Below are 17,369 nucleotides of genomic sequence, written 5' to 3' on the forward strand. Positions count from 1 at the left end.
CCGTATATTGTCTCCTTCACACAGAGTCGCCATCTCCATTGAGAGACTCCACGTGACACATTGGACGAGTTGAACAACTCTTTGCTATCGAATACCCAGAGCGTGGACGAGTCACATGACTCCCGCTTTTGCCTCGATAGTTTCTGTCAATTGGCGTTGACCGAAAATTCAACCGGCGGCCAGAATTCTCCGGGGCAGATTCTTCGTCGTGGGTTTCGCCTGAATTCCCTCGCCCTAACCCCTCCTCCTGTCGGAACTGTAGCCGAGCATCAATAACGCCACCAAGCACGTTATACATGTAAATTGTTGTCGGCGGTCGCCACAATTACCCTTTTTAGATTTCGTTTAACATTCGACAATCGGCGTTTATTTTTGTCGGAAAGCCGGTCGTGACGTTTGACTTGCCCAAGTATTTCTGCAAGTCGACTCGGTTCAATTGCGGGAACCGCCACTGTTCCGGGCAACTCCAATTGTCCTTCAAATGCAACTCGGACCAACTCGCGCAAGCCGACTCGAGTCAACTGACCTACGGAAACCGTACACATTCGGTAGTCGACTTCGGGGGGGACGGGGGGACGTAATGTCACATCTGGATCGGGAAACCCGACACTCTCTTTGGATTCGTAATGCACACGGGGGGGTGTGGGGGTGTGGGGGTGTTGGGGGAACTGGGGTCACCCCCATTTCGCTACCGATCTGGGCCCGCAAATCGCTGCGCGTAGATCACGCTGCATTGTCGCGGTGAAAGTGGTTTTTACAGCCCCGTCGGTTTAACCATTGACGCTGTAAACGCACGCACCGCCGCCGCCGTTGGGAAGCCCGGCAGTCGTCGTCAGCGGTGGTGGGAGAGTGTCGGGGTGGTTGGGGTGGGTGGGGGGAGGTGGCCGATTGTGTGTCACGGACGCGGAGAAGGCGTTGTACATTAACTTGTTCACAACGAGCCATCATCGCGGAGACCGTGCGGTGACCCCGGGGTCAGCGAGGACGCCGCCGCGCGTAGCGCCCACCACCACCACCACGGTGAAGCGCTCCCCTTTCACGGCTCCTTGCCCCTCCCCACCCTCCTCCCCCCCATCATTAACACGTCGCTCATTCCGGGCGGGGCGGTGGGGGGGGCTATAGGGGGGTCGAACGGACCGCCGCTATCTTGTGCGCGAACGCGACGTGCGCGCGCGTCGACGAGACGACGCAGACGCCGATTGGAAGTCGTCAAGGGACGTAACGCGGGGGGGCGGGGGGGGGGGGGCGAGCGAGGCAACCAGAAGAGACGTTGACCCTTTTTGGAATAAATAAAATAAAAAATATTGGGGGCGTTTGGCCAAATGGGCAGTGTGTGTGCTGTGTGTGTACTGTGTGTGCGTGTGCTGTGTGCTGTGTGTGTGCGCGCGTGTGTGCTGTGTGTGTGTGCTGTGTGCGTGTGCTGTGTGTGTGCTGTGTGTGTGTGTGCTGTGTGTGTGTGCTGTGTGTGTGTGCTGTGTGTGAAATGTCACAAAAGACAGCAATTCAGCGGATTTTGGCTGGCCGCTGAACAAAAGACGGTCGCCACATGGCGCGCTTTCAGATGCGCTTCTGCGTCCGTCTGGAACGCTCTTCCTTCCGATATGAGGAAGCCACTGGAGCTATGCACTTATAAATCTCGATTGAAAACTCATTCCTTTAGAACTGCTTTTTGTGTTCAGTTTGTTGCCCTTCCCCCGCACCTCCGATTAGCACGGCTGACTACGTACGGTGCGATAGAAGTTCAACATGCATACATACGTACAATTTGGCATCAAGATCTCAGGCTTGCATTTTAAAAAAAACGCGCTGGGGTGCGTAGCAGCAGCGAGGGAAGAGTTGTTTAAGTGCTCGGAAACATAGCGTGCTCGTAAACCGGTACGCAAACAGACGTTAAAACGTTTATTCGTGTTTTATTTTCTGAGTAACGCGTTACGGTGCTGATAACGAGAGACTAACTACGATTTATATTGGTGCTCGAGTGGGTGTACACGCTCGTGCACACTTCGCGTACAGTAGTTTATCAAACAAACTATTAACTCTTTTCTAAACAAAGACGAGTTTGGAAAGCTCTGAAATAAACCTTATATATATAACAAGATATGGTATGCGAGTCGCAGGGAGTGTGCCTTACACGAACAGTTAATCTTCTCAACACCGGCATGAAAACAAAACTGTTTGAAATAATCATAAAATAAATCTTGTCGCCGGCGAAAACTCTCAGGTTTTAGCAATCGGCAGTTCTACACACGCCACCATCCGGGGGAATTACCTACGACGTGTGCAGCCTGTGCTGTAAAGTGCGTGTTTAAAGGCCACGCGAAATCATCCTCTCGGCCGTAAGCCACACAAGTGCCGTCGTTATTACTCAGAGTCTAAAATATCCCCGCGCCCTGTAACTTGTAGGTGCGACGATTACATAACCGCACCTATTAGCTTGTTGTAGGGGGACACAACTGGGAAAGGCAAACAGGAATTTGTATACATCGGGCAGTTGTTGAAGGTGGCGTTGGATCAAAATGGTAAAAAAAAAACGGAGCGGCTGCCAAAGGAGGCAACGCAGCTGACTTCACAACGACTGTGGAGACGGAGGGGATGAAGATCAACTCGTGCGTGAGTGTCAGATGGATTGTGGCATCGTGGGGACCACGAATATTGTGTTGACCGTGTCGGGGAGGCCTTCATCCATAAATGGATAGAACATGGATGATGATGATGATGATAATGATAAAAGTATGAAAAGTTAAATTCAAAGAGTTTATCTGCACAAATGAACACGGGGTCACATTAACTTCTTACTGGTGGCCCTGAAACAGTGGTGTTAATGACACATTCCTATGGTTGGAGCCAGTCTTTCCCGAGGAAAACCCCTGTGGACTTCCCACAGAGAGGGATTCATTGACTCCAGTCCGGGTGTGAAGCTTTAATTGCGAGTCAAATGCTCTAACCAAATACCACCCCGTCAGATTATGAAGATAGAATCTGTGAATCTGCGTTTTCTTCTGCCGCTATGTACGTACAGAACTATTTCTCAACTCGAGAACGACTGCATTACATATATATGAATATATCCGTGGTCGGTTTTTGTTACTTTGGTTTTGGGCGAGCGGTCTGCGTTGGACTGGAGCCGGGGGCCCACTGAACTCGATGCCCTTTGAGAGGAGCCCCGTCCCATCTCGGCATTCTGGGAGACGAAGCTGCGCTGAGACCCCCCACCCCCCCTCTCAGGTTTAGCGCTGGATCCTTGGCAGCGCCTCATTACCTTGACATTGAGAGTTAGACCAAGTCACGCGGCCAATGTGTCTTTAAAATGTGATTATGGTTTTACTCCCATTGTATTTATTCCAGGAATTTCTGCAGTACACATATATATACATAAGCATCTGGGCAAAAGCCATTCATAATACTGTAATTTCTAATGGGAAAAAAAAGTTTGCCTCCAAAAATATAATTTGCGTTCCAAGGCCCGTTTAGATTTTCCGCAAGTTTATTGGGTTTGGACTAAATTTAACCATCGTGTCGCCTGTTTTATTTCCAAGGTGTCATTTACAACTTAATTCACGGAACTCTTTGTTCTATTCCAATGAGCCTTCCCATCGGCAAAATCTCGCAGATAGTTGCGAACGAAATGGAGTGAAACGTGAATGGCAAAACATTAAACGGTTTAGGGGAAATTGCATTTTAAAAGATAAAAACGTACGTTACTCCTTTTTTTTCCTGAACATTTTAACGGCTCGACAACTGCTCACACCTAACGGTTCAACGTTTTCAGAAATATGGCATGCGTGCACGTCACGATATAAAATAAACACTTGTCTGCATTACGGAACACTCACTCCATAAAATTCTCTAATATTTACGGGCAGATTTTGAGATTGGAACATGCGAGTTCGTTCGAGATGGGGAACAGAATGTTTATCACGCTGGTGCTTTTAAAGACCTTGTCGGAAGAAATGGAGCAAAGTTTGGAATCTCATTTTAAACACAACTTGCGCATGACAGATTTTAAATTACATAAACGCAAAGCTGTTTAGTTTTCAATGGAGAACAAACCGCTCGCATTACTTTAGTATCTTAAGCCTGCACTTTTGTTCCCATTATGTCCGTTCAAAAAGTGTTTGATTAAAAACTGATATGCGGGAGTTATGGCACGGCCTGCCATGGCTTAATGGTTAGCACACTGATACTTGCAATCCAGAAGTCATCCTTTGATCTCCCGGCACGGCAATGGCCACATTTCTTAACTCCCCCACACTTCTGTCCACCTAGCGGTCGTCATGATTTTATCACAGCTCATCCGCACGTTGTGCGTGGTGAGGTAAAGTGTGGGTACACCCACCTCTTCCTAGGCGTCTGCGCAGCGTGATAGAATAGGCCAAAATACCCTCTCGTTGGGGGGGGGGGGGTCGAGAGCTCCCTTGGAGTGGGAAGCCCTTCTGCCAGCAGTGGCATGAGCCAGCAGTGGCATGAGCCAGCAATTGCAGGGCTGCGCCGGTAACTGTTATAGACAACTATGTATCTCCTATTAAGAAGGACCATTGCCCAAAACGTCGAAACACCACCTGCCATCTGTAGTTTGTTTCCTTTCAAGGCCACAGTTTTGTACGTATGTATGTTGAACTTCTTTCGCACCGTACGTAGCCAACCTTGCTAATCGGATGTATTGAATTGTTGTCATGTGTTTGTGCCTGTGCACCACCGCCATCGCAGCAGCAGCAGCCGCATCACCAAATAATTTGTTGCATTTTACGTTAATCACGCATAGACGCTCACCTTAAACGAGTGAACGTTTTCTGATTTCATGAGTTTCCGATGTGGCTACAATGTTTGGCTTGGAGGAAATCAATATCCTCTCCCCCTCCTTCCCTACCCAATATATTTGCCCCCCCCTTCCCCTCCCCTCTCTCTTTCTCATCGTCTCTCAGAACTAGCCAAGTCCACTCTCCGATAATTTCCAACAGTTATAAATGTCAGCTTAGCACAAATGTTGGTTACGCGTAACGACTTAACAAAAAAACTTTTTGCAGAAAATTAATTGAAACTTAACCAGCGGAAATGTTCCCGCTCAGCCTGAGAAATTAAATACCCTATACACTTTTTTTTTTATATATTTACGAAGCCCTTCATAGCATTTGCTACATATAGCATGTGTGTGTGTGTGCAAAAACGTCAAGTAATATTACGTTTTAAAAAGGATGTAAAAACATTTCAGGATGTGAACCATCTGGTTGGTTAAAAACTGTAGCAAATATGTCAATTAGATTTTATTTCTATACTGGAAGGGAATTTTGTGAGCAACGGAAATGGCTTAAGAGCACTCGCACAAGCAAGAAAGTCTTCTGTAGGTTGCAGTACTAAAACTATAAACGATTGAACAGATTTTTGTTAAATTATTTGACCAAGTAAAGGCCCACCGAGCTATGTAGCGACCTGGCCACAAATGACCGCTCAGCGAAGTGGCTTATCACGTGGAAATGTATCGCAGCCAAATACTCTAAACGCGTGATGTTGATTCTAAATGTGGGGGGGAAACCCGGACGACCCGGAGAAAAATCCCCACGACCACGGGGAGAGAGGAGATGCAAACTCCAAAATACAGACATCAGTTCTAGATTTGAAGCTTTCGTGACTGCAAGGATTCATACTCTTAGTTCTTTCGGTAAAGTCACGTAGGTAAAAAATGAAATTAAAATTAATAAAAATAAAACAATAAAAATCACGACGTTTCGGAGATAACACCTGATGACGGAGACTTGTGTTGCCTCCGAAACGTCGTGATTTTTATTGTTTTATTTTTATTAATTTTTATTTCATTTTTTACCTACGTGACTTTACCGAAATAACTAAGAGTAAAGACATCAGTGTCAGGATCGAACCCACGACCTCCTGTATGAAATCGTTTTCAGTTTAGTGTGCTTCTGAGTGGTCCACTTGCTATTGTAGGTTTGAGGCAAATTGTTGAAGAAGGCATTTGTAAAGTTTTCCTTAAAGCCCTGTACAGTAATTGCTTCGCTTTCATATCCCACACCCCCACGCCACCCCACCCTGCCCGCCCTTAACCCCTGAGGACATTTAGAAAGGAAAAGGAGGAAAGAGCTATGAAAGAAATGAATCGTTAATGAGGCATGGGATGGAAGTCCTACACTTCCCAAAAAAATATATGAAGCAGCCAGTAGGAGACGATTAAATAGGCAGGCTGTCAAGTTCACAAAGAGGTCTCAGCCGCAGCGGCAGCAAGCGGCATTGGCTACTTTAGCGGCGAAGTGCTCGTGCTTGTTTTGAATGAACGCAACACCAAATATCGGGCTGCGCGCGCGCACGGCAATTCAACGTTGCCACGAACACAATCGCACGTGGTTTATTCACATTTTCTTGCATTTTCCTTTCGCTTCCCTTAATTCTCCTTAATCTTGTCGAGTATCTGGCTGTGTGTTTTTCTTTTACATAAACCAATGCAACAGTTGCCATTGCCGCAAGGAACGGAGGAGGGTGAGGAGGGGGGGGGCATCGCTGCCAATGCTGCAGATTCCACCGCCATCGCTCGCTTCGCTTTCGGTCGGATGTCGCAAATGAAATGGGAAGTCAAAACGATTGACGTCACCACAACCCACGTGTCTAGGTCTTAGCTCGAGACCCCCCCCCTTCCCCCCCCTTCCCCCCCTTCAGCCACGGCGCCCAGCATGGGCACGATCTTGCCAGATAAATAATTTAAACTAAACTTTTTTTTTTATCCTACCAGGTAAAGGCCCACTTAGATATTGATCTCTTTTTCAGAAGCGAGCTGGCTACAAATGATAGCTCGGCGAAGTTGCTTATCGCGTGGAAATGTATATCAGCCAAATACTCTGAACGCGTGATGTCGATTCTAAATGTGGAGGGAAAATCCAGACGACCCGGAGATGAATCCCCGCGACCACGGGGAGAGAGAGAGATTGAGACATGCAAACTACAAATACACAGGCGTCAGGGTCGGGATCGAACTCATGACCTGTGTACCAGGCGAGGTAGTTGACATCTTGCCACCGTGGCACCCCAATCTCAGGAGCTCAGCAACGTGCCTCGGCCTGGATAGTGCGTGGGGCGGTCGACTACCGTGCACATGTAACGTATGTATGTTGAACTACTTTTGCACCGTACGTAACCAACCACGCTAATCGGAGGTGTCCGGGAAGGGCAACAAACTTAACAGGACAAACAGTTTCAAAAGAAAATGGGGTTTTCAGTCAAAATTTTAAAGTGCGTAGCTCCAGTGGCTTCCTAATATCAGAAGGAAGAGCGGTCCAGACGGCCGTAGAAGCGCATCTGAAAGCGCGCGATGCGGTTGACCATCTTAATCCGGGCTGCTGGATTGTGTCGTGGACAGCACAACAAATGTAATTGTCACAAAAACACCTTCTGTGCTGCACATGCACTTATTACTATTATTATCGCTACTGCTACGGCTACGTACGTGCTCATCTGTGATCCCTCCGCGCATTGTTTTCCGCAGCGATAAAGATGAAGATCAAGGAGGTGAAGCAGGCAGGTGGGGACAAACTGATCATGGCCCAGCAGAAGAAGAGGAAGGTGCTCAAGCCAGGCCCGCTGGCCAAGAAGGACCTCAAGAAGCTCGCGCTCCACATCAAGAACGGGGGCGGCTGCCCCTGCCAGCAGCTCGACAGCCTCGCCGGCAACTTCCTCATCATGGGGCGCAAGCTTGAGCAGCAGCTGCTGCTCACGGCCATCTACCGCCTGGACAAGAAGAACAGGGAGCTCAAGAACATCATCAAGAAGCTCAAGAACCACAAATGCCCGGCGTTCCACTCCACATTCTGACGCGGGCAGGGCGAGATGCGGGGTCGCCCCAAAAAGACGGGGTCCGGCGTTTCCGGCAAACGTCACGGCGGCGTGGCCCCCAAAGCGGACAATCAAATGTTGAAGACCGACAGCAAAGCGTCTCCCGAGTTTCCACGGTCCGTGTTGTACAACGCAGTTAGAAAATGCCGCGCGTCCTTTTTTAGGCTGAACGGAGAGAGGGGAGAGAGAGGGGAGAGAGAGAGAGGTGCGTTGGCACGGCTGCAGTCACCCGGAGTCACATTCATCCCTCGTAGAGACATTCCGGAAAGCTGCATTCGAAAAGGGTTCTCTAATTCGGTCACTTCTTAACTTTTTCTTCTCTCCCAAAATGTTGCCTTTTTTGAGTATGCAATACCCTGCTGCCTTACGACCTCCATATGTGAAGATCAATTAATGCAGTCTTGTTGTACCAGCAATCATGAAGCCAGATTGGAACAACTTTTTTTAAATAATAAACTGAGAGGAGATGTACTGCCAGCAGAGTTGCTGTGAAGCTATAGAAAAAAAAAATTATATTTTGTTGTATGTGACAGTTTTATAAGAGACAGTTTTTTTTGTGATTGTTATAATAAAGTTGCATGTCTATGAAAAAAAAGAAATGAGATACAGGATTACTCACAAAAGAGAGAAAAGTTGATAACAACAGCCGAGACAGATATTCCCTAAGATTGGAATTGAAAGCACAAAGCAACGAGTCTTATCTGCGGAAATTGTTGTCGGTGTCTGTAACTCCGAGGAAAGAAGATGAATCGGAAAGATAACGAGGAATGCGCGACAAGCAAGAGCGACATGAGATCCGAGCGCGCATCGCCGAGACGCACGCTCATCGCCGCCGCTGTGCCCGCGTTGCTCCATTTCATTTTGCTTTCGGCTTTTGCCAAAATAATGATCAATTTCTATTTCGCTGTGGGTTTCTTGAGATTTACTGTCCTCAAGGCAACAAAAAAATTCCACAATTGTTTCCGTATGTTTTTTATTTTATTTTTCTCTGGATATTGCTCTGTGGAGTTGAAAAGAAGGGTGGGATAGAGGGGGGTGGGGGGGGAGAGCGCAAAACAGAGAAAACATCACGAAGCAATCCAGCCTCTGGCATTCCCATTTCTTCGGTTGCATTGAGGCAGCTACTCATTCCCGCCACACGCGCGGCACCGCAAAAAAAAAAATGACAGCACAGATTTACTTTAACAAAGGTCATAAAACACAACACATGGAAACGAAAGCGACGGTAAACCAGACACACAGACGAAGAGCAAAGCAAACGCGAAAGGCTTTCCTAACTTTGCTTGCAAAATTACGGTTTCATTCCCTTCCCTCCACAACTCTCCTCGATCCTTTTGGGAATTTTTCCAGCCGAGTCCAATCATTTGAGGGATTTGATGTTGTATCCCTGAAATAAAGGGGGAGGGAGGGAGGTGAAGGAGGGAGAATTCCATGCGGACACTCGGTCAGAATTAAACGTTCACTTTGCCCGCGTTTGTACACTCGCAGCCAGCGTCGGCACGAAACTTCCACTCTCCACACCACGTGGACATCAACGCCAGCCCTGGAAACACGACTTGTTGTGGCGGAACGAACGCAAAGAGCAAGAACTTTGTTTTTAAAAGGCATCATTTTATAATCTAGCAATAGTCCTGTAGTTACCAGTTTGTTATTCTGTTTTTATTTTACAAGCGTTATTTGTTGGTAGAGATTTCAAGTAGGTATTACTGATGTTCTAATAGGATTTTGTCTTGATACAATGCACTATTCACTTCTACACAGCTTCCTCAATAACTGACCACATTAGATGATTGTATGGTTGTTATACTTGTTACTGATCATTTATAGTACACTATGTTAACCACGATCATTTTGATAACAGCATTAATCTACTGGTTAGCCCATCTTACAATATAGGTAGAAGAGCTATGTAACGTTTCCTTGGTCCACAGTATGTTTATACACCGCGTGCATTTTTTTGTTATCAGCATACATTTACTGGGTTTAATAAACAACTCGCTGTTATTCAAGCTCAGACCCGTTGTGTTATGCATCCCTTTTTGCTTTTATATTCACGATGTTTTATCTGCCAAGGAAACAAATTCCATACGTAATCTACATTCTGTTGGTGGAGCGACGGCGTGGTGAATGGTTGGCGCACCGCTCTACGACCCCCCCCCCCCCCCGTTACCTGATCATTATTCCCGGCCACGCCTAAGGTCAGTGGCTAAGCGAATATGTAAAGAAGCAATCCCCTGGGCATCCCTTTCACGAATTTGCACTGGACCATTGTGGTGAAGTATGGTTGAAAGAAAAAAAAACCCACCAAGACTGACACTGACCCACGATGCCTTTCATCGATGTAGTGCTACAACACTATAACTTCTTTTTTATACGCATGCATTTTTTTTTATCAAAGTGTCTTCTTGCTTAAACAAGTGTGGGAGCAGTGCTCGGCTCTGTGCGAATTGTGGAAATTCCACATTCCAATAGCGGGGAGAGGGGGGGAAACAATTTATGACCTTTATATAAAGGTACGTGCAAGTGACAGCTATGTTTTCAAGAAGATAAGAGCGCGCAATATTAATATAGAGCTAAAGGTAGGGTCCACTTAGCTACATAGCTCTTTTTCAGAAGCGAACTGACCGCAAATAATAGCTCAACGAGGTGGCGTATGTGGAAATGTATTGCAGCCTGACACTCGAAACGCATGTTGATTCAAAATGTGGAGGACCCGGAGAAAAATCGACGCGACTACGGGAAGAGAGACATTTCAAACTCCAAATATACAGGCATTGTTAGGGTCGGGATCGAACCCACGACCTCCTGTATACCAGGCGAGGTAGTTAACATCTCACCACGGCAGCGCCTCGTATGATAAAAAAAAAACAATAGATTAATACAGTAAAAATAATTGCATTCAAATTATAGAGTAAATAGTTTCCATTACGAATTTGATACATTTTATTGGAAGGTATAATGTAATTAAAATCATTTTCGGTGTACAAGCAGTGCATACAAATGACAGCAGTAACCAGTTACAATTGTAAAATAAAATGTTTATATACACACACACATACAGTGCATACTATTTTACGAGGTGGTGATAGGAGGGGAGCCCAGGGACTGAGCGGACACCGACGACAGCCTGGGGGTGTGAATCTGCGCACACGGCCGCGATTCAACCGGGTTCCCAAGTGCGGCGAGTCGATTGCCTCGGCCTGGTTACCATTGACGACAAACACAAAATAATGAATAAAAAATAATTTACTTTATTTGCCAAAATTTCAGGGCTTAGATTTTTCATTTCTTATTTCATTGCCACGCGATGAACATTTCTTCGTGACTGGGCGTGTTGTAAATTGCGCTTCCTAGCCGTGCAAAGAGACACCTATCGTTCGATGGGCTCTCAGTAGTAGCTCTGTGAGATCTCCTTCTGCTGCAGCTCGTTCTCTAACCACGGGGGTTGCGCGCCGCTCTGCGAGAGTTGCGATACGATCCTTCATCTAGTGGCAACAACGCCGGCAACATGCGCGCAACATCGCCCACCCCTCTCTCGTAAGTCCACTGCTGGATGAGGGCCTCGCAACGCCGATACGGATTTATATTTGACCACACTTCACAATCGGAACAACATTTTGAATTGAGAGAAGAAGAAAAAAAAAACCCCACCTACGTTTCGAACGCAATTATCTGGTGTTCAACACAACTCTTAACGTATAGGCTTGTAAATGTTGTGGCTTGGCTCTCCAACACACCGGCGTGCTGTACTAGTGACGAATTGGCATGTTCTGTTTACGTGACAACCCTTACTAGTTGGGCTGTGTCGGGTGGTGGCGGGTTTTAACGACACATAGACCTTTATTATGAACGTATAGGCTGTTAAGTGCGCTGCTGCTGTAGCTGGGGGGGGGGGGGCTCTCGCTGGCTCTGCGAGCCTCCCTCTCCGCCTGCCTCCTCCGCTTCTCCTCTTGCCGGGCAGAGCGGGGGTGGGCATGCAGCGCCTCGTGGCCTGGACTCGCTCCGAAGCACACATTTCCAGGGTCGTTCATGAGAGAGCCAACTATCCCCGCAGCGGCCTGGCGACTTGCTCGTTTCTTTAAATAAAAAAATTGCCAAAAAAAATCCAACCCGCAAGGCTAAAGAACAAACCTAAGCCTTGTTGTTGTTTAATTAAGTGATGCGTGGCCAAAGAGGCGGCGGTGGGGTAGAGGGGGGGGAAGGCTGCTTGTCAAGGGTGCATTGATGGTGGCTACCCGGTAAGTTTCCCCGGCTTCACGGTGGGCGTCCTTGCGACATGTCAATCGTGCTGGACGCTGAGGAATTCCGGGGTCTTCCGAAAACGGGGCTCCGATGACGGCCGATGCGGGCTCGAGGTCTCGGCCCGGTGGTGAAGGTGACTCGTGCAAAATCGCCGTGTTGGTGCACTGCAGGCAGTACCGATGAGAATCCTGGGTTTAAGAGCTGGGTTTAAGAGCTGGGTTTAAGAGCTGGGTTTAAGAGCTGGGTTTAAGAGCTGGTTTAAGAGCTGGGTTTAAGAGCTGGGTTTAAGAGCTGGGTTTAAGAGCTGGGTTTAAGATCTGGGTTTAAGAGCTGGGTTTAAGAGCTGGGTTTAAGAGCTGGGTTAAAGAGCTGGTTTTAAGAGCTGGGCTTAAGATCTGGGTTTAAGAGCTGGGTTTAAGAGCTGGGTTTAAGACCTGGGTTTAAGAGCTGGGTTTTAAGATCTGGGTTTAAGAGCTGGGTTTAAGACCTGGGTTTAAGAGCTGGGTTTAAGAGCTGGGTTTAAGAGCTAGGTTTAAGAGCTGGGTTTAAGACCTGGGTTTAAGACCTGGGTTTAAGAGCTGGGTTTAAGAGCTGGGTTTAAGAGCTGGGTTTAAGAGCTGGGTTTAAGAGCTGGGTTTAAGACCTGGGTTTAACACCTGAGTTTGAGAGCTGGGTTTAAGAGCTGGGTTTAAGAGCTAGGTTTAAGACCTGACAGTGTCAGCCCGGTGAGTGTCGAATTCACAAAAAGAAACTTTATTATTTGTGAATGTATTTTGGCATTTTTAAAGCGATGAATGGTAAAAAAGCATCCTCCTGTTACGAATTCTCGTTGCAAGGCGCAAGGACGATAAAAAAAAAGCACGAACAGTGTTTTCCCCTTGTGGGGGACATTGGATGATGCACGCCTCTCACTGCGAGAGTTCCAGGACATCTGTTTGTCTCAAGACCTGATGCCAATAGCACAGCAGAATACTCAAGTACAAAGCAAAAGAAAAGGGCTCAACCACAGCAATCCACCTTCGCATTTTTTCTCCCGTGCCAAGGAAATCAACAGCCATCCCCGCATGACAAAGCCAAAAACCACGAAACAAAAGTCCTACAGAACATTTTTCAACGACAAAAAAAATTCGAATTAACTTCAGTTAAGATAACAATCAATACATTGTTGGCCCCAGGTTCTCAGCGTATTTAAACTTAAAAATCTATCAGTTAAATATAAAGTAATGTTTTAAACTCAAGCGATTTATTTCCGCGGCGTGATTTGTAGAGTTTAGGCACGCTTTCAAAATTCAATAACATCCTAACGTTGCATTTTACTTCGACCGACACTCGACCGCAATTGCTAAAGCAATCATCAGCCACGATCGATCCAATGCCGCCATATCTCACGATCCTGTGATGCAACAGGATCGTAAGATATGGCGCGCGCCGTTACTCGGGACCGAATTCATAATTCCATCTCCGCGTTGGACATCGTCTAGGGCGCGTTTTCCTGGCTTCGACCGCCACTCCATCACTGTTCTTGACCAGAGGTCATCGTCCCTTAAAGCCATCACCGAAAGCCTGCCCAGTCACAAGCCACCTTCTGGCCATGCTCCCTCCAACGTGGAAAAACGCAATCTCACACAAACACAACGCACAATGCACAAAGTACCGGGGCACTTTCAGCGGTGGAAAGCTTGTAGCGTTATTGATATGCGTTGTGTGTTGTAAACGTGTACTAAATACATAAATAAGGACGTTTAAACAAAAAAAACACCAATGGCACTACCGAAAATCGAAAGACGTTTTTTTTTTCTGAATCGTCCTATCCAATACTACGGCAGCAGGACAGGGTGGTCCAAATTTCCTGTGATCCCCAATTAATTGACCCCTTACATTTTTTTTTATCGTGTACATATTCATTTCTTCGTGAAATAAACTTTACTTAAAAAAATATATATTACGTGTTCGAGAATGAAATGTGGGTCACAATACATCTGGACCACCTTGAAGACGCAGGATACGGTCCGTGGCCCAGCCTGGAGATGCGTATGATGGTTACACGTCAGCATGACAATTCTTGGGCTTAATAATAATACATCTATTGATAACTCATAAAAAAATTTCCAACGAAACGGAAATGTCCAGTCGCGACGGCCGACCAACCAGAGCTTTGGGAGTGCGATTTGAAAAAAATTTCTCCCAAAATTTGCATTCTTATTCATATATTACTAAATACTTATTTATACTGGAAAGGCACACTTGTTATAGGAGACATTTTTTTCAGGAGGATCATGAGGCATTGGCGTTGTTTTCATTTTAAGATCTTTTCGGACAACTAATGATGACTCTTCTTGGTTCTTTCGGTAAAGTCACGTAGAAGGGAAGTAATAAAATAATAAAAATAAAACATAGACGTGACTTAACCGAAAGAAACAAATAATAATTCCTGCAGTCACGAAAGTTCTAAAATTAAGATAATAAAAACAATTCTCACGACGTTTTATTATGTTTTATTTTTATTATTTTATTACTTCCCTTCTACGTGACTTTACCGAAAGAACCAAGAAGATGAATCCCTGCAGTCACGAAAGCTTTAAATCGAAATTTAATGATGACTCGTTTATTATACGCGTCAGAAGGAACCTTAGCACCCGGCGGTAACTCACACGCTCGCGTGAGGAGGCAACACCCGTACAGATGGAAACAGACGGTGATTAGTCCACTTGCTGCACTGCCTTCTCACGGCGAGCCAGGGTTATGGCACATCCTCGGCGCACATGGGAAGGGAGTTTCACAACGTTCGTCGGATCCGCCAACCGTCACCAACTCCACAGTGCTGGATGATTGCAGGCCACATGCATCGCTCCCGTATACAGGACACGGTATACCCCGCCCCTTCACGTGGTTTCGAGGACACAGCGATTTCCATAAACGTCAACAGTCACAGCCGACGGGGCAGGTGAGCCTTGGTGCAGTGGGTTTGTGTCGCGTGGCAGAGGCTCGGCGTGCGTCTATGTGGTCGAGCATTGATTGGGCAGCGATCGAGCTTCGATCAAGCATTGATCGACCTTAGGTTCATTTACTGCTGAGAAATCGGTATCGTTTCTGACCATTCCTCTTCCACTTTTCCTTATTTGGGCAAGAAAACCCCCTCCGCCCCCCCCCCCCTTATATGGAACAATCCACGCCCAAGTCCTCCATGTATAGGCCTGGAAATGTAACATAATTTATCATGAATTTTGTCGCAGGATTCACATTGTCCGATTTACAGCGCCAACGCAGAAGATCCCTCTGGATTTGATCTTCCACGAAGATCATGGTCCACCCTAAAGCGCATCCGCAACAAACCATCGCAGTAGATGCGCATAACTGATACACAAATGATTTATTAAAAACCGTCCAGTGTGCCACTGTGGTCATCCAGAACAGACACCATATAACGACGCAACGCCCGATCCACAAACACGAAGGAGACATCTACAGCGACACAACTCCGCTTGCTCCTGACGCGGTTATCTCGGCTTGACCACCTGGATGTCGTGACGTTGTGGCCGTTGCTCTGCATCTAACACATCATCAGCCCGTTTACGAAAGGAAGAAAGAAGAAGAAGCGCCACTCTGCCACGGGGTTCGTTGCGAGACCGCGAACTTCCCCGGCCGAGCGAGGCAGGGAGGGAGCGAGGCAGAGAGGCAGGGAGGGAGCGAGGCAGGGAGGGAGCGAGGCAGGGAGCGAGCGAGGCAGGGAGGGAACGAGGCAGGGAGCGAGCGAGGCAGGGAGGGAGCGAGGGAGCGAGGCAGGGAGGGAGCGAGGGAGCGAGGCAGGGAGGGAGCGAGGGAGCGAGGCAGGGAGGGAGCGAGGGAGCGAGGCAGGGAGGGAGCGAGGCAGGGAGCGAGCGAGGCAGGGAGGGAACGAGGCAGAGAGGCAGGGAGGGAGCGAGGCAGGGAGCGAGCGAGGCAGGGAGGGAGCGAGGGAGCGAGGCAGGGAGGGAGCGAGGGAGCGAGGGAGCGAGGCAGGGAGGGAGCGAGGGAGCGAGGCAGGGAGGGAGCGAGGCAGGGAGGGAGCGAGGCAGGGAGCGAGCGAGGGAGCGAGGCAGGCAGGGAGCGAGGCAGGGAGCGAGCGAGGGAGCGAGGCAGGCAGGGAGCGAGCCAGAGAGCGAGCGAGGGAGCGAGGCAGAGAGGCAGGGAGGGAGCGAGACAGGGAGCGAGCGAGGCAGGGAGGGAGCGAGGGAGCGAGGCAGGGAGGGAGCGAGGCAGGGAGGCAGGGAGGGAGCGAGGCAGGGAGGGAGCGAGGCAGGGAGCGAGCGAGGCAGGGAGGGAACGAGGCAGGGAGCGAGCGAGGCAGGGAGGGAGCGAGGGAGCGAGGCAGGGAGGGAGCGAGGGAGCGAGGCAGGGAGGGAGCGAGGGAGCGAGGCAGGGAGGGAGCGAGGGAGCGAGGCAGGGAGGGAGCGAGGCAGGGAGCGAGCGAGGCAGGGAGGGAACGAGGCAGAGAGGCAGGGAGGGAGCGAGGCAGGGAGCGAGCGAGGCAGGGAGGGAGCGAGGGAGCGAGGCAGGGAGGGAGCGAGGGAGCGAGGCAGGGAGGGAGCGAGGGAGCGAGGCAGGGAGGGAGCGAGGCAGGGAGGGAGCGAGGCAGGGAGCGAGCGAGGGAGCGAGGCAGGCAGGGAGCGAGGCAGGGAGCGAGCGAGGGAGCGAGGCAGGCAGGGAGCGAGCCAGAGAGCGAGCGAGGGAGCGAGGCAGAGAGGCAGGGAGGGAGCGAGACAGGGAGCGAGCGAGGCAGGGAGGGAGCGAGGGAGCGAGGCAGGGAGGGAGCGAGGCAGGGAGGCAGGGAGGGAGCGAGCGAGGCAGGGAGCGAGCGAGGCAGGGAGGGAGCGAGGCAGGGAGGGAGCGAGGCAGGGAGCGAGCGAGGGAGCGATCGAGTTCGCGAGCGGCGTTCGCCACCGTTGCCGAGATTTACGCGCGGCTCCATCGCTGCGTCGGCGCGGAGGGAGGAGGGGGACTCCACGCTGAGCGGCGACCTCACAGCGCCTGGCCCCGTGCCAGCCCCATCATCACCACCACCACCGGTTGTCTAATTACTTAACGGGCTGGCACGCTGGCCAGCTGGCTCATGGCTCACACACTTACGCACGCGTATGTATATTTTCGTACGTACACACACAAAGATCCCCGTATAGCATTTAGCTGGTTGTTGGGGCAAGCGCTATTAGCGAGCAGCTATTACGAAGGCCGACACGACGCACGAGGGGGGTTATTGGTCAGCACCACGCCCGGCCGCCTTTGTCTCCCCAGTAGCAATGTTTACAAGGAGAGGC

At 49.0% G+C, this 17,369-nt stretch overlaps 1 protein-coding gene across 1 annotated transcript in view; it reads left to right on the forward strand.

Moving 5' to 3' along the window:
• The window catches only part of SFRP5 (secreted frizzled related protein 5), a 38,592-nt gene extending 30,164 nt beyond the window's left edge, over positions 1–8,428 (forward strand). The window contains exon 3 of the mRNA XM_078855490.1: positions 7,487–8,428. Coding sequence (XP_078711616.1) covers positions 7,487–7,812 — 326 coding nt within the window. The 3' untranslated portion in view covers positions 7,813–8,428. The remainder of the gene's footprint in view (positions 1–7,486) is intronic.
• The last annotated feature ends 8,941 nt before the right edge of the window (positions 8,429–17,369 follow it).

The sequence above is a fragment of the Lampetra fluviatilis genome, chromosome 4, assembly GCF_964198595.1.
Source record: "Lampetra fluviatilis chromosome 4, kcLamFluv1.1, whole genome shotgun sequence".
In the NCBI taxonomy this organism is placed as follows: domain Eukaryota; kingdom Metazoa; phylum Chordata; class Hyperoartia; order Petromyzontiformes; family Petromyzontidae; genus Lampetra; species Lampetra fluviatilis.